At 34.7% G+C, this 17,641-nt stretch overlaps 1 protein-coding gene across 1 annotated transcript in view; it reads left to right on the top strand.

Moving 5' to 3' along the window:
- Window positions 1–17,641, top strand: part of LOC115887565 (dynein heavy chain 6, axonemal-like) — a 110,948-nt gene that overhangs the window by 90,519 nt on the left and 2,788 nt on the right. The window contains exon 9 of the mRNA XM_030907022.1: window positions 14,273–14,474. Within this exon, the coding sequence (XP_030762882.1) occupies window positions 14,273–14,474 (202 nt within the window). The remainder of the gene's footprint in view (window positions 1–14,272; window positions 14,475–17,641) is intronic.

Here is a 17,641-nt window from a genome sequence, read left to right on the forward strand (position 1 = left end):
TTAGGTTAATTGGTGAAAAAACTAACCTTTAAATAACCGGTTTTTGTTAGGAGGAATACCGGTTATTTCAAAAAACGGTTAAACTTGGCCCTCTCTACTGGAGGCCATCAGTTCTATTCAGTCGATGGTTGATTTCGACCGAGAGCGGAGTGGTATTTGCAATGGCCAGTCAAAAGTTGTCGTTCTTAGTGAGGAAGAATTAATAAATTTAGTCAAACAAAATCCAGCCTTGTATAATTGCAAATTAAAGAGCTACAAAGACCAAACTTTAAAAAATAATATATTTTTTAAATTTTCAAACAGATGACATACATTTTAGGTAAGTTTGAATTACATTTAAAGACGTATTACAATTGAATTTTGTAATTTTATTATTATACAAAGAAAAAACAAATATTATTTTAAGCCTGTTCACAATTTCTGTCTTGCCAAGACTGATCCCTGTTGTGGGTGTGAAAGTAATTCCTTAAATCTTATCTCTCACATTAAAAGCTTCAAACGTAGATCGTCTTGTTTTGGAAGGTGCGCAGGAAATCATATTTTCTGTAGGTCCTTTATTATCAAAAACATTTGAATCTTCCGGGATGGGAATTTTTGAATTTCTTAACATATTGTGTAAGATACATGCTGAAACCACAAGGTTGGTAGCAGTATCTGGATTGACAGCAATGGGTGTATAAAAGACTCTAAAGTATTGACAAAGTATTCCAAAGCAATTTTCAGACGTTCTTCTTGCCCTACAGTGCCGATAATTGTAAACAGATTTTCTTGATCTTTTGAATTCATTTTTTGCTTGTTCTGGGATATTTGTGTATTAACGTCGTGGTTAAGGCAAAGGCTTCGTCTCCCAAAATAACGAATGGTTGTACTCCCTCTGTATCGGGTAAAGCAGCTGGTACTGGTATATTAAAATTTCCATCGGTAATTTGTTTTCTCATAGCTGATTTTCCAAACACCCCTGCATCTCCTTCCTTTCCGTAAGAGCCTACGTCTATAGCTGTGAATCGATAATTGGCATCAACAATTGCTAAAAGTATAATTGAATGAAAACTTTTGTAATTAAAGAACAATGAATTCGCGGCGAACTTTCGGTTTCCGCTTCGCTCTCGGTTCCGTCCTCCGTTACCGATGGTCCTAAGAAACCCTACCTTAAAGGAGAAGACAAAATTCTTATTAAGACCGAGGTACTGCATAGAAATGATGACGCAACAAAACAGTTTTGTAGTTTACTCAAACCTAAGAAGAAACTTAGCACCACTTAGCACCATACATTTACCTGTTTTACCTATTAGTCATGAAATTAAAACGAAAAAACTGGAAAGTTTATTAAAATTTTTGGATAGTTTGTCAGGAAAAGACTGGGCTGCGGATCCAGAAATCAAATCATGTTTTTTGCATGTTAATAGATACAAGTAGGGGTGGATGGACCATATGGGAAAACGGGAAAATTCCCGGTGGGCCGGTCCCGATCAGAGCTCAAAAAAGATTGGATTAGCAAAAATTAAATGGTTAATCTTCTAACTAAAGTGACGTAAGATCCTTAGTGACTCCATAGTTATCCTATTATAACTAATCAATTTTCATCAGTATAATCGTCAGTTGCTTTTAAACACCAATTTGTAAAATAACTATTATAAAATGTCTTTCTCTGGGGCACTTATAACTTTAATGATCATCTGTTGTTTGTTCGGTTTGAAAATTTTTATTATACAAGGTGAGTCAATAAGTGCAAATATTTGCAGGGGTGGTAGATCTCAATAAAATGAACAATGATATATTTTCTTTATCGAGTTTCAAATAAGTCCAATCGAGTTATTAAAGTTGGAAATTTAAAAAATAGAGTTTTTTAAAAAAAAATGAGCCACCTCAATTTTTCGGTATTTGCATCTCTTTTAGTGTCGTAATATCAGAGATTAAGAAACTATACCGTGGGAAAATTTGCGGTGAACAGGAAGTTCGAAAAAGCTTTCCAAAATAACAGGAAACTTCTTATATATATATATATATATATATATATATATATATATATATATATATATATATATATATATATATATATATATATATATATATATATATATATATATATATATATATATATATATATATTCGACAGTATATGTCTTTTTCAAGCCTCTTTAAGTACATAAAAACAGTCAGTTAAAATCAATAAGATAAAATGTCAAACTAACGATTATAACGATTTGTCATAAAGCACATAACTTGTTAGCTAATAATTTCTCTAAACTAAAATCTGTAACACCGTTAAACAAACGAAGCAATGTTATATATGAAATTCCATGTTCGAACTGCGCCCAAGTTTACATAGGACAAACTTCTCAATGGTTAGAAAATAGACTGAAAGGGCACAAGTATGATAAAAAAATGTAACCGCCCTCACAAATCATGTGTCAACAGAAAATCATACATTCGATTTTAATAAAACTAAAATTTTAAAAACAGAAAATCACCAAAAAAAGAGAGGATTTTATGAAATGGTGGAGATACAAAAAAACGCTACAAAAACGCGGTAAATGATAAAAAAGACCTAAAAAATCTAAGCAAAATATATCTGTCGATCCTCTACGCACTAAAAACAGTAGACATCGGGTTTTGAAATGATAAATGTGTTTTATACAGAGCGATCTGCTAGGAAATACGTACGTGCTCTATAGTAAAGTGTGATGTCCAAAAACAATTAAAACAATAGTTAATATGTGTTATTGTGTTGTCCAGTTTTAACAAATTTTAACTCTGTAAGAATCTACGTTCAAGGTAAGACCTTTTAGTTTGACATTTTATCTTATTGATTTTAACTGACTGTTTTTATGTACTTAAAGAGGCTTGAAAAAGACATATACTGTCGAAACGTCGTCATAAAATAAAAAAATAATGAACAAAATCTAGAAACATCTTTGCAACCCCAACGACCTAAAGCCAAGGTGAAAAAAAAAATATATATATATATATATATATATATATATATATATATATATATATATATATATATATATATATATATATATATATATATATATATATATATATATATATATATATATATATATATATGTACAAAAAAAACCTCTTTGTGTTTCTGCTGTTGAACTATACTACCAGTTAAAATACTTGCACTTATTTTTGGGACACCCTGTATAGTAACCTAAAAAATGCTGCAGTTTTAATGGCGACCGCGGTTCATTCAGTTAAAAACACACGTACACGAGGAGGCTGCTGCTGTAGCAGAACAAAGAGAATTTCTTTCTACAATGCGTAAGAAAGTATATACCCGAAAAGCTAAAAGTAATGTATTTCACAGAGGATTGGGTCAGCTAAACTGAATGAATCAGGAAGTCATAAAGTTTCTCAAAATCGTAGCCTGTTCAAGATCAAATTACCGTTATCGATAATGGAAATAAAGCAGTAGAACCCTGTAAAACCGAGCCATTTTGTAGTGAAAATTCAGATGTCCGACCCAATATTGGTCTTTACGAAAATTTTGATCAAGACAATTTTTTTTTTAAACCGGAGGCAAAAGGGCTATTTCGCACTAGCGAAATATACCCTTATTTATATACAGGTTGTCCCAGAAATAAGTGCAAGTATTTTAAGGAGTGGTAGATCTCGATAAAAAAACATATTTTCTCTCCATCGTTTTTCAAATAAGTCCAAAATAACGGAGTTATTTTACTTTGAAAATTTCCGAAAAAATAACTTTTTGCTCAAATTTTGAGAACCACTGGATCTTCTTCTGGATTTTCTTCCTTGTAATTAATACCTATGTTGCCATATTATCAAGAAATTCTGTTCTTTAAAAACCTCATTGGCGTTTCTGGGCTTCAACTATACTACCAGTTAAAATACTTGGACTTATTTCTGGAACACCTTATATTAATAAATAAAATATGTTTCTTCGTTATGGTTATTCTGTTTTTGTGGATTTGAGCCGGTTGTCTGTTTTCCCGGGCCAGTTTCCACTTCCCCATCCACCCCTGGATACAAGTATCCTTACACAAAGTCATATTTTGTAAAATGCAAAATTATAAAATAAGCACAACAATTATCAAACAGTAATTTAAAGTACATAAAAAAACAATAAATACACAATGTAAATGTTTTGACCTATAATCACGCTATAACCCTTCACTGCTTTCTAAAAAATCAGTAACACTAAAATAAGCCATAACAAGAAGGTAGCTTTTAATTGTCGTTTTAAATTGATGTCTTGGTAAATTTCTGACATTTTGAGATAATTTATTAAAGCATGCAGGAGCATAATGAAGGCTGGAGTTCCAAGATCTTCCGAGGCGCAAATGAACAGACTTTATATCCATTCTGTTTCTGGTTGCATAATTGTGTTGTTCATCATGCGTAGTATATAGTTCTAGGTTATCCTTTACAAATAAAAGACACTGGAGGATATAGCAACATGGAAGTGTCAGTATTCCCATTCTTTTGTAGGCGTTTTTGGTATCTGCTTGATAACTTAAATTTAACAAAATTCTCAATGTTTTTCTTTGCAGTCCAAACAGTCTGCAGTCTGTCAGCATGAGCTGAGTGACCCCAAACAAGTATTCCATAAGTACCGAGTGAATGAGAGCATGATAGGCAGCTACTAACACATCACTCTCCACACACTTAGCCAATCACCGAAATGCATACATGCTCATGGAAACCTTTTCTGCCACATAGTCTACGTGACTTTCAAAACTCAGTTTTGTCTCAAATTTTATTCCCAGAAATCGGACACTGCAGAAATCTATTTTATATTTTGTTTTAAGAGAAAAAATAACTCTTTCTGTTTTAGTGTCATTCAGGCATAATCGGTTTGCCTGAAACCAGTCACCAACATTTAGCAAAATCGATTCAAAATCAGTTTGAATTTCTTCAGGGGATTTCCGAGCACATAAGATAGTAGTGTCATCGGCAAACAAAATCATATTATTCTGAAGTGTAGCCACGGGTAAATTTTTATTTGTTCAAGGTTAAGATTATTGCAATGAAGCTGATGAGCTTGAAGATTGCAACAGGACGTGTGATGACTGACAGAACGACGAGGGTTGCTGCTGTCTTGACGATGAGAATTTGGCCACTATATGAGTAGGGGTACTACAATTTTCAAATCGCTTTTTTTGTATGCATTTTCCATCTTGCCAGTTATTCAGTTGACGCTTTAGGAAATGTTACCTCAGCCTTATGACTATATTAGTATTACTATTTTTAAGTTATCTTTAGAGGCTTAATTTGTTTAAGGACAATCATCATATATTTTGTCCACTGGAGACAAACAAACTATTGTTTGTCCAATGTTTTTTTTTGTTTATATGCCAAACTATTTGCTATTGTTGAATAAAATCCAGTAGTTTAAAACAATATATTTTTCAACATATTTTGGGCTTTTACTTATTCCGGTATAGTACACAGCAAGCGAGCAGCAGATTTTTGCTTTTTCTGAAAAATATGTAAAATGAACAAAATTCGATTAGAAAGTCTGCTCCTCATTTAATCATCAATACTTTTTCTTCGGTAGAGTAATTCACGGCTAATATTTTCGATGTAGGTATGAGTTTTTAATAATAATAATAAAGCACCAGAGAGAACACTAATAACTAAAGTGAGAGGGCTTGTGGAATAGGGCATTTCGTAGACAAGTTTTTTTTGTCACCGCGCATACCAGACGCGCATAGCGTTTAGGCGGTCTAAAAAAGGAAGTTTTCAACTTTGCAAGTTAAACATTTGACAGGATTAATTAGATTGTCAGTAGCTTTTTCTATTTCTTAGCTCTAGAAGGAGATAACTAAAATCTGTTGATAATCCGAGTGATAAATTGTTTTTGACTGAATGTACCTGTTCTTTTAGCTTGTGAGAAGAGAAGATTATTGTCATATGATTGTCATTATTGATTATTTGAGATTCCACGATTATTCGGCATTTTTGTAATTTTTGTTTTGTGGTTGAGATCCAGACAAAACGTTTCCTTTAAAGGTAAGTTTTATCTCGGTAATTATTTTAAAATACCAAACAGTAATAGTGAGTGCACATAATAAAGTCTTAGAGCTAGCAACGTTTTTGAGAAAGTATTTTAAGACGTCTCTTTGATATATCTTTTACTATGCTCTCTGGAACAGTATGCCCGTCTGGCTGCCGATATCCGTTGCGTTCACTACTGCGCATCGGAAGAAGATCCTATATTTTTTTTTAATTTAGTCCTATAAATTCTAGTATTGAATATAAATCGAACATGTCTCCATAGCGCAGTGCGTGGAGTTTCCTACTACGAACCGACGATTTAGACTTCGAATCTGGGTAAGGGCAAAGACTTTTTTATTTTATTTTCATATATATTCTGATAGTAAAGTATTAAATAATTCTGGTGATTCAAAAAAAAAACAAATATTGGTATATCCAAATATTCTCCTGATGCAGCTAGATTACACAAAGCTATGGCCAAGAGTGGATCTATCTCCATCATGGCACTTAAGAAATCTGACGGAAGCTACACGGAGGGAGAGGAAGAGAGGGCAAATCTCCTACTTTATACACACTTTCCAGGTAGCATACCTATTGATACTTATGTAGCTCCCACTGAACCCCACAATCCTTGCAGGGAAGATTGGGAAGTGGCCAAGCTAGTAATAACAGAACAAAAGCTGAAATGGGCGATCGACACCTTTCAGCCCTATAAAGCAGCAGGAGTGGATGGGATCTTTCCTGCCCTTCTAAAGGAGGGTCAGCAAATAGCTACTCACCATCTACTAAGCATTACAAGAAGCAGTCTAGCGATGGGATATATACCAACCACATGGAGAAGAGCAAAAGTAATCTTCATACCCAAAATAGGCAAAACTGACTGGACAAATCCCAAGTCATTTAGGCCTATTTGTCTCACATCGTTCATACTAAAAACGCTGGAGAAAGTAGTTGACAACCATATTGGAGAAAATCATCTAAAGGTTAAACCACTGCATGATAGTCAGCATGCATATAGAACGGGCAGATCCACAGAAACTGCTCTGTACCAATTAACGGAGCTAATACAGACAAGTCTGGATAGCAAAGAAACAGCAATTTGTGCCTTCTTGGATATTGCGGGGGCGTTTGACAATATACCACATAAGGTGGTCAGGCGATCTCTAGAAACAAGAGGGGTGAACAGAACTATTATTCGCTGGTTTTGGGAAATGCTGTCAACACGAACAGCAGAGGCTCAGATGGGCACCAAAACTGTAGCTGTTAAAACAACGCAAGGAACTCCACAAGGTGGAGTAACCTCCCCTTTGCTGTGGAGCTTGGTGGTGGATGAACTACTAGATGAATTAACTCTAGCGGGAATACACTGCATTGGGTATGCAGATACATAGTCATGATCGCTCGGGGGAAACATGCAGGCACCTTGTGTGATATTATCCAAAGAGGACTCCGTATCACTGAGAGATGGTGTAGGACTGTCGGGCTGAGTATCAACTCAGAAAAAACCGCGATAGTGCCATTCACCAGAAGGCGAAGTCTGAAAACCTTGAAAAGAATCCAACTAGATGGAAAGGAAATACTGCCAACACAGGAAGTTAAATACCTGGGAATAACCCTGGACAGTAAACTCCTGTGGAACAGGCATATTAAGAACACTACCAGCAAAGCCATAAAGGCTCTCATGATATGCAGAAGACTGGCGGGAAATAGATGGGGCTGCTCCCCTAACATTTTGCGCTGGATGTATACCATGATAGTAAGACCCATGATTACTTATGGAGCAGTTGCCTGGTACACAAAACTAGAGCAACGGACGGCAAGGCTAAACCTATGCAAAGTCCAGAGACTCAGACTCCAGAGACTCTGTGTTTGCATCACAGGAGCCATGAGAACCTGTCCAACAGCAGCAATGGAGGTTATTCTAGATCTAACACCACTGCACATTGTCATTGGTAGATTGCCAATGCGACAATGATTAGAATGGTCACTAACGGAATGAGTACTGGGAGAATTGTCAGATCAGGGGCTTGGAACACCCTCAAAAAGGAAATACCACTTCTGCAACTCCCAGTGGACGATATGCCAAGAACGTACAACTTTGACAAACATGTCAATGTAGTATTGAGCAATAAGAAGGATTGGAAGAGCGAAACGCTTGCCCAGCAGTTAAAAGACCATACCATAACTTGGTATACTGATGCTTCCAAAACCAATACGGGGAACAGGGATCGGAGTGTTGGGCCGAGAGCTAATTACTCCGAACCAATGGGCACTTACCCTAGTATCCTACAGGCAGAAATCTACGCTATCGAGAGATGCGTACAACTTATCTTAGATAGGAACTATCGGAAACAAGAAATAGCCATCTTATCTGATAGTCAAGCAGCGTTAAAGGCGATCAACTCAGTCTCAATCAATTCGAAATTGGTCAAAGAATACATAGAGAAGCTGAATAAATTAGGCAAAGAAAACAAAGTCCTCCTACACTGGGTGCCTGCTCACCAAGGGATAAAAGGCAATGAAAAAGCAAATAATCTAGGTAGAAAAGGAGCGAACACTCCACTAACTGGACCAGAACCGTTCTGCTTTCCAAGTGGTAACCAACTCAAGGAGGAACTCAAGAACTTGGAAGATTCCATCCGCAACCTGGAATGGAAATCTTGCAATGGTCTAGGACACTCGAAGAAGTTTCTGAGGGCTTATGATCAATAAAAATCACAGATCTTCCTAGGTCTGAGTAAGAACAATCTTCGGATTGTCACGGGGTTTTTAACAGGACACTGTCTCCTCAATCAACACCTCAGTAGATTGAAACTAAGAAGAAACGGCGAATGCAGATTCTGTGGGGAAGATGGTGAAACACCAGTACACCTCATCACTGAGTGCGCCGAGACGACAACCATTCGTGCCATGAATTTTGGTACGACTGATATTGGAGATGGAAAACTACCCTCTATAAAACCGTCCCAGATACTGGCTTTTGTCAAAGCCCTGGGACTGTATGATGAGTTATGATTCAAGAAAGGGGTACACAATGGATCTGTAAGGTCGAAGTGATTAACCCCCCTCCCACTCATTCTAAAAAATTCTAATTCTATCCAAATATTTCATACTTTACTATCAGAATACAAACGAAAATAAAATAAAAAAGCTTTTGTCCTGACCCGGATTCGAACTCTGACTCCTTGGTTCGTGGTCTGAAACTCTATGCATTGAGTTATGGAGACTCGGTCGGTTTATATTCAATACTAGAATTTAAATGGCTAGTAAAATATAGGATCTTCTTTCAATGCGCAGTAGGGAACGCAACGCTTACCGGCAGCCAAACGGGCCGCATGCTGTTCTAGAGAGCATAGTAAAAGATATATCAAAGAGCCAGACGATATATTCCAGGTAAGCATAACCTATGGGATAAATCCGATTGTAAAAGTAAAACATCACATTCTTATTCTTTTCTGATACCTATGGAACGACTAGGTATTATACCTGGGATTATTACCAATTACCAGTAATACAAATTATTCTTTTCAACTGATAGGTTCTTGTTATAGAATAAGGACTATCAAAAACATCGAATACTTATGGGATACCTACTGATACTCTGTGCGAGCTCCCAACCATGCTTCCCTGTTTACTCCCAACCAAGTTATAGAGTATGGGCTCCACTACTACATGTACAGAAACGGATTACCTAAACTGGTAAGCATGTAAAATTAAACCTTAATGAAAATTTGAACTTATTTATTTTTAGTTCAAGAAAAGGCATGACAATCCACAACCCACCAAAGACCTGGTAAATGAATTCTGCAAAAACTGAAAACCAAACTAAGTTAAATAAATTATTATAGTAGTTCCTACACAGTATTTTATTTATAGGTTTTAAAGTCTAATAATAAATTTTCGTTGTCAACAAAATAATCTAAAAAAACTACGAAGATTTCTTATTATAAATTTGAAAGATTAAGATTCGGTTCAAATACACAAATTTTAAATTTTTGGCGCCAGTATGTAGGTATGAATGCAACCTACTATATCGATAATGCGCTCATTAGTTCGGGTTAGACGCCAAAGGCCGCGCCTCTAACACAGTCTTCAAAAATTAACGTTGATTGGTCTCTCTCACTTTAGTTATTAGTGTTCTCTCTGTAAAGCACTAAATAGATAAATTTCTGAAATGACAACTTCATTTGACAGTTATCTTTTACCTTAACTGGTGCTCATAAATAAATACAGGGCCATAAGAAAGGAGCAATATTTAAAAAGAAATCGGCGATAGCTCGTAAACGAGCTAATCAAAAATATCTAATGTTATTCTTTTGAATGTGGGTTTTAGTGCTCTTCAATAAACCTCAATAGAATTATTCTCTAAAATAATTAGGGAAGCCATATTTGACCCCATTAAAATTTACATGGGATTTCCTATGTCCCGCTCGACGATGCAACACCCGGTATTGTACCGCATAAGCAATAATAATAAGCTTTTGAACGTAGACGCTAGGGGGCGTTGTCTTACAATTTAACAAACTGTGCGCGTTTAAAAAAAAATAAATGCGATAGTATAATAGGTATGTAATTTTAGCTGATAGTAAAGGGTAATAAAAGTTTAACAAGTCAGCGAAAACCGTATCTTGATATCTTTTTTCAAACTAGAGTTATTAGCAATATTATAATAAATACGAAAATATAAGTCATTAATTATCTTATTTTTCAAACTAACCCTCTTGATTATGACCATTATAATAAAAAAAAATATAAAAAAGATTATGTTATTCAAAATATCGACAATGAACCAGAAAACCATTATACTAGGTGTATTAATACGTATTAATTGTCGCACACACATGCGATTTTATAGTCCAGTCAAAAATTGCAGTTTTATCTACAATTAATAGTGACGCACTCACTCCAGTACATTTTTTCTAAGAGAGCTTGTGAAAAAGCAGAAAAATTACGGATAGTTAACAGAAGCAAATTGACAAGATTGGCTGTTTAAAGGAAATAATTATTCCCATATCAGTTTGCTTATGTTAGTCTATAAATTAGGGTTGACTGACATATTCAATTGTTTTTGATCACTTCCTGTGTCACAGGAAATTTTGACTTTGAGAACAACTTTTGACTTGTAAATGACACCCTCGGTGTTTTTTTTTTTACTTTATTCGATAGAAAATAACACTCTGAATAGAATGACATATCATATGTCAATTTTTAACATTTTCGCGTATGGCTTATTCAAATACGTTTGAATAAAGTATACGACGGCCTCCCTATAAGAGCAATGAGAGGATTTACGTCCCAGTATTGAAGGACAGAAAATCGAGTCAAACAGTAATTTAAGCGGTACCCTCCGTATATTTTATTTTAAACGTATTTGGGCTTATTTGAAATTGTAACATGCTGTTTATAACGACAATTTGACTCGAAATACCAAGTGTGTGATACCAAATTATTCGTAAAAAAATGATTTTTTCAAATATGCTAACGAGGCACCTTTGTTCCATTTGCAAAAAATGAGATTTGATTAAAAATACAATTTGGGCATCTTTTAACCGGCTAGGACAAGACACGAAAAACATTAGACGATAAAATCTATTTTTCCAAGGGTCCTTGATTAAAAATTAGTGTTTTTAATACAGCCACGGTAATGAACAGAGATCCGTGTATTAACAGTATTTTTATGTATTAGCAACATTAATAGTTAATAATGTAATCTAAAAAGCCGCTTAAATTTGGCCAACATTTTAGGGTAAGCGCTGCCTATCTTGCCTACCCTGACGAGCCGCCACTGATTTCCGATATGAATACATCTTGGGCTTCTTTACCATCTGATTTCCCTTTTTTGACATCCAGTAAATGGGAAGAGATAGTTTCGTTGGGCACATGAATTAAAAAGATTTGCTGTCTTAATGAATTTTATAGTTCACGAATCGACAGGTTTTACTCCGCACGAATTGCAGCACAACACCACCGTGCCTAAATGTTTTCCGTCATTTCTTTTAAATCCCATCGGGACACAGGATGTTAGTTCGGAGAGGAAAGTGTGTCTTGCCAAAGAAACATTATAAAGTCGCGCAGCACGGAGAGCTATTAACGGAGAGCTATCTAAGTCGACCATACCCGTTATTTAAACAGGGAAGAGGGAGATTTAGTTTTACTTCGATCTAATAATATATCCTCTGCTTTAAGTGTAGAAACAAAAATAAATTCTTTTATTATTTGAAGGACCCTCTCGAATAAAGAGTACTGTAAGTTTAATACGTATACTTATAGGTATGTTAGATCACCCGGAATCGTTTATTGAACACGGCTTATTCCACGTAAGCCATCTTAAGGCATATCACCCGCCATAAATTGTGTAAGCTAGGTATATAGTTATAGCACATATATAGATTTTATTGAATTATAAGCACACACTATTTGTTAAATTTATAAATTATGTGAACATCGTGTGTTCTTCGATCTCTCAGTTCACAGGGAAGCAGATGAAACAAAATAGGTTATTGTTTATTTGCTGTTAAATTGCTGAACTACATGGGAACATTTTAGTGTAAATGTAGTAAACCTTATCAACATTCAATGCGTTCAACCACATGTCTTGTAGATGTCGCCGCTACCCATTTTATTAAATAAATATGATATTCGCATAAAAAAATATCTACGATTTAAGTAAGTTTATTTCTGCATTCAATCTTAACACTTGCGAATGACGGTGGCAGCCTGTGGTTTAAAATTTTCTTGGTGCTAAGTAAGATTTATTCCTATGGCAACATGACTTTATGGTCGATAGTCAAACAAGGACAATTTGAAAGAGATAGGTAGCTGAAGGACATACGTTCTCCGAAATAGCTTTGTTTGTCGGAGCCCACTTTTTAATATGAGTTTCTTGTATCCCCGTAGGGGTTATAAGTTAAAGTATATACTACAGGAAAATATTTTAACTTCCACAGGGTGGCTCAAAAAAGTGTGAGGGGATCGGGATGATTTTTTTTAAATGGAATACCCTGTATATTATTGCATTTTTGGTTTCATTTCTGATCAATTTACATATTCCTAAAATATTATTATTGTTTTTTATTATTATTAAATGTTTTGATAGTTTCAGAAATATTAATAAATAAATTAAAAAAATATATTTTTTTCCGCCTTTAAAAAAAATATTAAAAATACAAAAAATATCCTGAAATGAGAACTATACTAGGTATCTACTATAGTTGGTCTGTACTTACTTTGCTATAAATATCGTAATCTTAAGCCATACAGGGTGTTCAAAAATCTGTGCCAAACTTTCTAAAATATAAAATAGTTTTTCTTCGTTTTTTTTTTAAATGGAGCCCCCTGTATCTTGTTTCTTTGTTAGATGGAGAATTAAAATATGAATATTTTTTGGGTTTAAATCATTTTTAGCAATTCCATTTAAATAAAAATTGTGCATCACTATGTGCGCATACGTATATTTGAAGTGAAACTTCTTACTAGCAGCTATTAAATTGGAGGATTTGAAGGACATCTTTGAATAAGTGTAGTTTGAAATATCGAAAAAGTAATAAATTAAAAATTAATATATAATTTGATTCTCTTTTACAAAATTTGTATTAAAATGTCCGTCTGTCCGTTTGATGACTCCATTCGGGTACCTCTATCCACGTGCCCAGTTTGGTTCGAATCGACACATAATTAAGGAAAATCCGGTTTGAAACGTCGAGGGCGGCATCCTGTAACCTGTCCCCAATTATGCCAAAATCGATCCAAATTTTTCTTCAATATCAAATCCTTAGTTTCACGTGATGATGATGTAAATGAACCGTCGTATCCAACTTTGCAAGGTGGTACCGTGTGCACCGTCGCTCACGTAACCTACCCACCAAATTTGGTCACGATGGGATGACATAAACTTTTGACGTTTCTTACGTGAAATCTGTCATAGCGACACGTGTCGTACATGGTCAAGTTGGCCTTGGTCTGATCTATCGGCATACCAAATTTAATGTAAATCGGACATTTTTTTCTAATCTGTCCTTACCACTACTTTTCCTCTCGTGTGTCGTGTGTCGTGTCACGGCCTTGAATTATTACTCCCAACGTGCGTAAAGAAGTTTCTCTTCAAAAAACGAAGAAAAACTATAACAGTAAGTACAGACAGAGTATAGTAATAATATATTTTATATGAAGTTTTAATATTGAATAAAGCTACCCAATAGAGTTTACAAATTATTCACCTAAATACGAGATAAAAATAAAGCCTCTTTATATTGTTTTATTCATAATATGGTGATTTAATCAGTCCATCTATTTAAAATTATAGGTATCAAGATATATCAAATACTGTCCCGTTAATATTCGTTCTTAGTACTGGATCTGATCCTTTTGGTATGTTTCAAAGATTTGCTGCTGAAATGGGGTATCAGAATCAGTTTAAGTCGATTTCTTTAGGCCAAGGACAAGGACCAGTAGCAGAAAAACTGATACTTGAAGCAACGGATACGGGAAATTGGATATTTTTACAAGTAAGCAATATACAGACACATTACACGTGGTATGTGTTTTAACAAAACATATTTTTTTTGGAAAAAGTATAATTCTGACTTCCCTGACGGATCTATTATAATAGTATATATTTAAACAAATATTACATATTTTGTTTCATACCAACTTAGACCGTACACACACGAAGTACACACACGTCTCAAACTCGAAGCCGAAGCGTATCGAATAGCGATGGGTCGTTCACGATCGAGTCGTTCAATTTAAACAACCCTATTCACATAGTCGCGAGCAAAGAGCTCCCATCAACTGAACGATAATTTCATCGTTCATTATGCGAGGCAAGCAAGCAGCAATAAGAGCTGGATTCGGCTTGTGCTCACTCGGTGGACTCCGAGTGTCGTCACGGTGGTAACGCTCCGAACCTCTTCATTAGAGTAGTGAATGTTAGTGAAGTAGTGACTTGTGAGCAAACTAAACCCAGCTACGAGAGCGCAACTTGGGAGCACATGAACACCCTGTAGGTATATTACAGCATTTTTTGGCTTCCTTTCAGATCGTTTTACATAATCTTAAGATATGAGTAGATATATTTCGATAGTTTTAGAGATATTAATAAATAAATAAAAAATATATATTTTTCAGCTAAAAATATTAAAAATACAAGAATTGCCTTGAAATCAAAACTATATTATGTATTTACGTTAGATGGTCTGTATTTACTTTGATATAAATATCGTAATTTTAAATCATACAGGATGTTCAAAATTTTACGCCTAACTTTCTAAAATATATGTGACAAATATTTTCAAATTTATCAGTTGTTCTGGGTAGCGTGACTCTGTTATAAATATAATTAAAATATTATATTTCCGCGGCAGGCTAACTTGGATAAAAAGTACACCGACCCTTTGGAGCGCATATTTAATGTTTCCTCTTGATAATGTTAGTCTGCTATATTCATGATATTCACATGATATTACAAATCTACTATAACTTACTTTAATTGCGGCCCAACCTCTGTCTGAAAATCTGTAGCTCTTTTCTGGACTACTCTGGAAATATTCTGCCCCTTCATATGATAATTATACTTATATAGACTTTTTAAACACTTTGTTATTTTTACCATGAAATAAGACGGCCGAGTTTAAAGAAAACATTGAAATTTAATATTAGAAATAATAACAAAAAAAGAAATATAAAAAAATTACCTATTACTGAAAATAGAAGAGAGATGAAAAACTACAAAAAAATTATCTGGTGTCTGCTTTTATTGAAAAATATGATAATTACATAATAGATTGAACCTTTCGTTATCGATCGTCGATATATATCATTATCGTTATCTATATACAGGGTGTCCCAGAAATGAGTGCAGATATTTTAAGGGGTGGTAGATCTGGCCAAAAGAAACATATTTTCTCTTTACCATTTTTAAAATAGATTAAAAATAACCGAGTTATTTAACTTTGAAAGTTAAAAAAAAAATTGCGACATTTTGAGAGCCGCCGGGGAATCTCGCGGATCCCCCGGCGCGGGGGAGAGATCTCGCGGATCTCGGCTTGTTCGCCGCCCGCTGTTGCCACATCGACTAGAAAGACTTAAAAAGTACTTGCAAAATCCCACACCAAGAGGTTCTGCAGAGGTGCGTTACTTTTTTTAAGTGGGTGATCGCCAGTAGCCCTACTTTCCACATTCCACAAAATAAACTAAAAGAAAAAAAAACTTACCAAACAATAAAAAAAGATATCCCTATAGCAAAGACATACAACTGCAGAGCTTTCTTTTTTCCATTTTACCACTCTTAAAACTGCACATAACACTACACTTAATAACATCACTTCACTACAATTCTTAACAACACTATGCAAATTTTCAACTCTGGAAATATTGGCTCCCCTATTAATTTTAGAGCTAAATCGTAAATGGTTTTTAAAGATACATTACAAATTTGCACAAGGGGATCCAATATCTCGACAGTTCAAAATTTGCATGGGATATCCTATATTTCCAACGATGATGCACCACCCGGTATACCCTTCGCTTCTTGACTGCATGCTATTATAATAATTGTTCAAAATGACGACCGCCATTTCCAATACATGCTCTCCTTCTTCTGAGCATAGAATTTTTAACGTTTTGCAGCAATTCTTCGTTGCTTTTCCCGAATCCCTCAAATGCTGAACCATACTTACAAAGGTTCGAGCATTAGGGATTTATCTATTCGGATACTCTTCGGAATAAAGTCTCCGAGCTTCTACAGCGCTTTCCCCTGCAGAAAGTACCTATGCTCTTAGCATATCCACCTTCTCCGGAGTTCTATACTCCATCGTGATTTGCCTATACCGATAGCGATTACCGACACAAAAATATGCACTAACGAACATTTCACAACACTTTAAACACAATCTCCGATCACTTTCTCGAATTTTAAAAGCTCGATAATATTAGAAATTAGATCGATTTTTAATAGTGTACATGCTTTGTGTACATGCGATTAATAATGTCGTTAGTCGTTAATATAATACGAGAATCTGTAATTTTCTCCCCACCGCCCATTTCATTGGAAAAAACGGCGGCAAGTTTTCTGCTTTTGAAATGACGATCGATGGCATTTTATTGTGTAAAAGTAGATGGTAAATGGCATCGATCGTAATTTCTCAGGCAATTTAACGTCTTAGCAGGTTTACTTATTTTTTTATCAAAAAAGCTTTATAGAAAATAAAATAACTGAACATGTTAGTATAGCTTTATTACTAATTAAACTATTTAAAACATGTTCTGATATTACTAAAAAAATTTAAGTAAAAAATATAGCAAATTTTATAGTTTGACGACGTTATAATTAACAATAGGCAAATGGAAAAAATTACCTAACTACATATTAGAGACATAATTCCATACCTAGAAATACCGTATGGCCGAAAAAAACGGCGTCCAGAATGGCTTGAAAATAACGGTCGGTGACATTCTCCATAAAATTTTACACATATGTAAATTGACAGCGATCTTTATTTCATAGCCCTCGCTGACGCCGTTTTTTTTTCTCTACCATATTGTGTTTCCCATTAATCGCATGGTGGCAATACTAATTTATATTTAAAGAGATATATCTAAATGTGTATAAACTAGGTATTTTATTAGCAATCATATTTAAGCTATTATGACTCATATCATATTCTAATTATTT

This window comes from Sitophilus oryzae, unplaced genomic scaffold, assembly GCF_002938485.1.
Source record: "Sitophilus oryzae breed Bouriz unplaced genomic scaffold, Soryzae_2.0 scaffold_577_pilon_pilon, whole genome shotgun sequence".
Lineage (NCBI taxonomy): Eukaryota > Metazoa > Arthropoda > Insecta > Coleoptera > Curculionidae > Sitophilus > Sitophilus oryzae.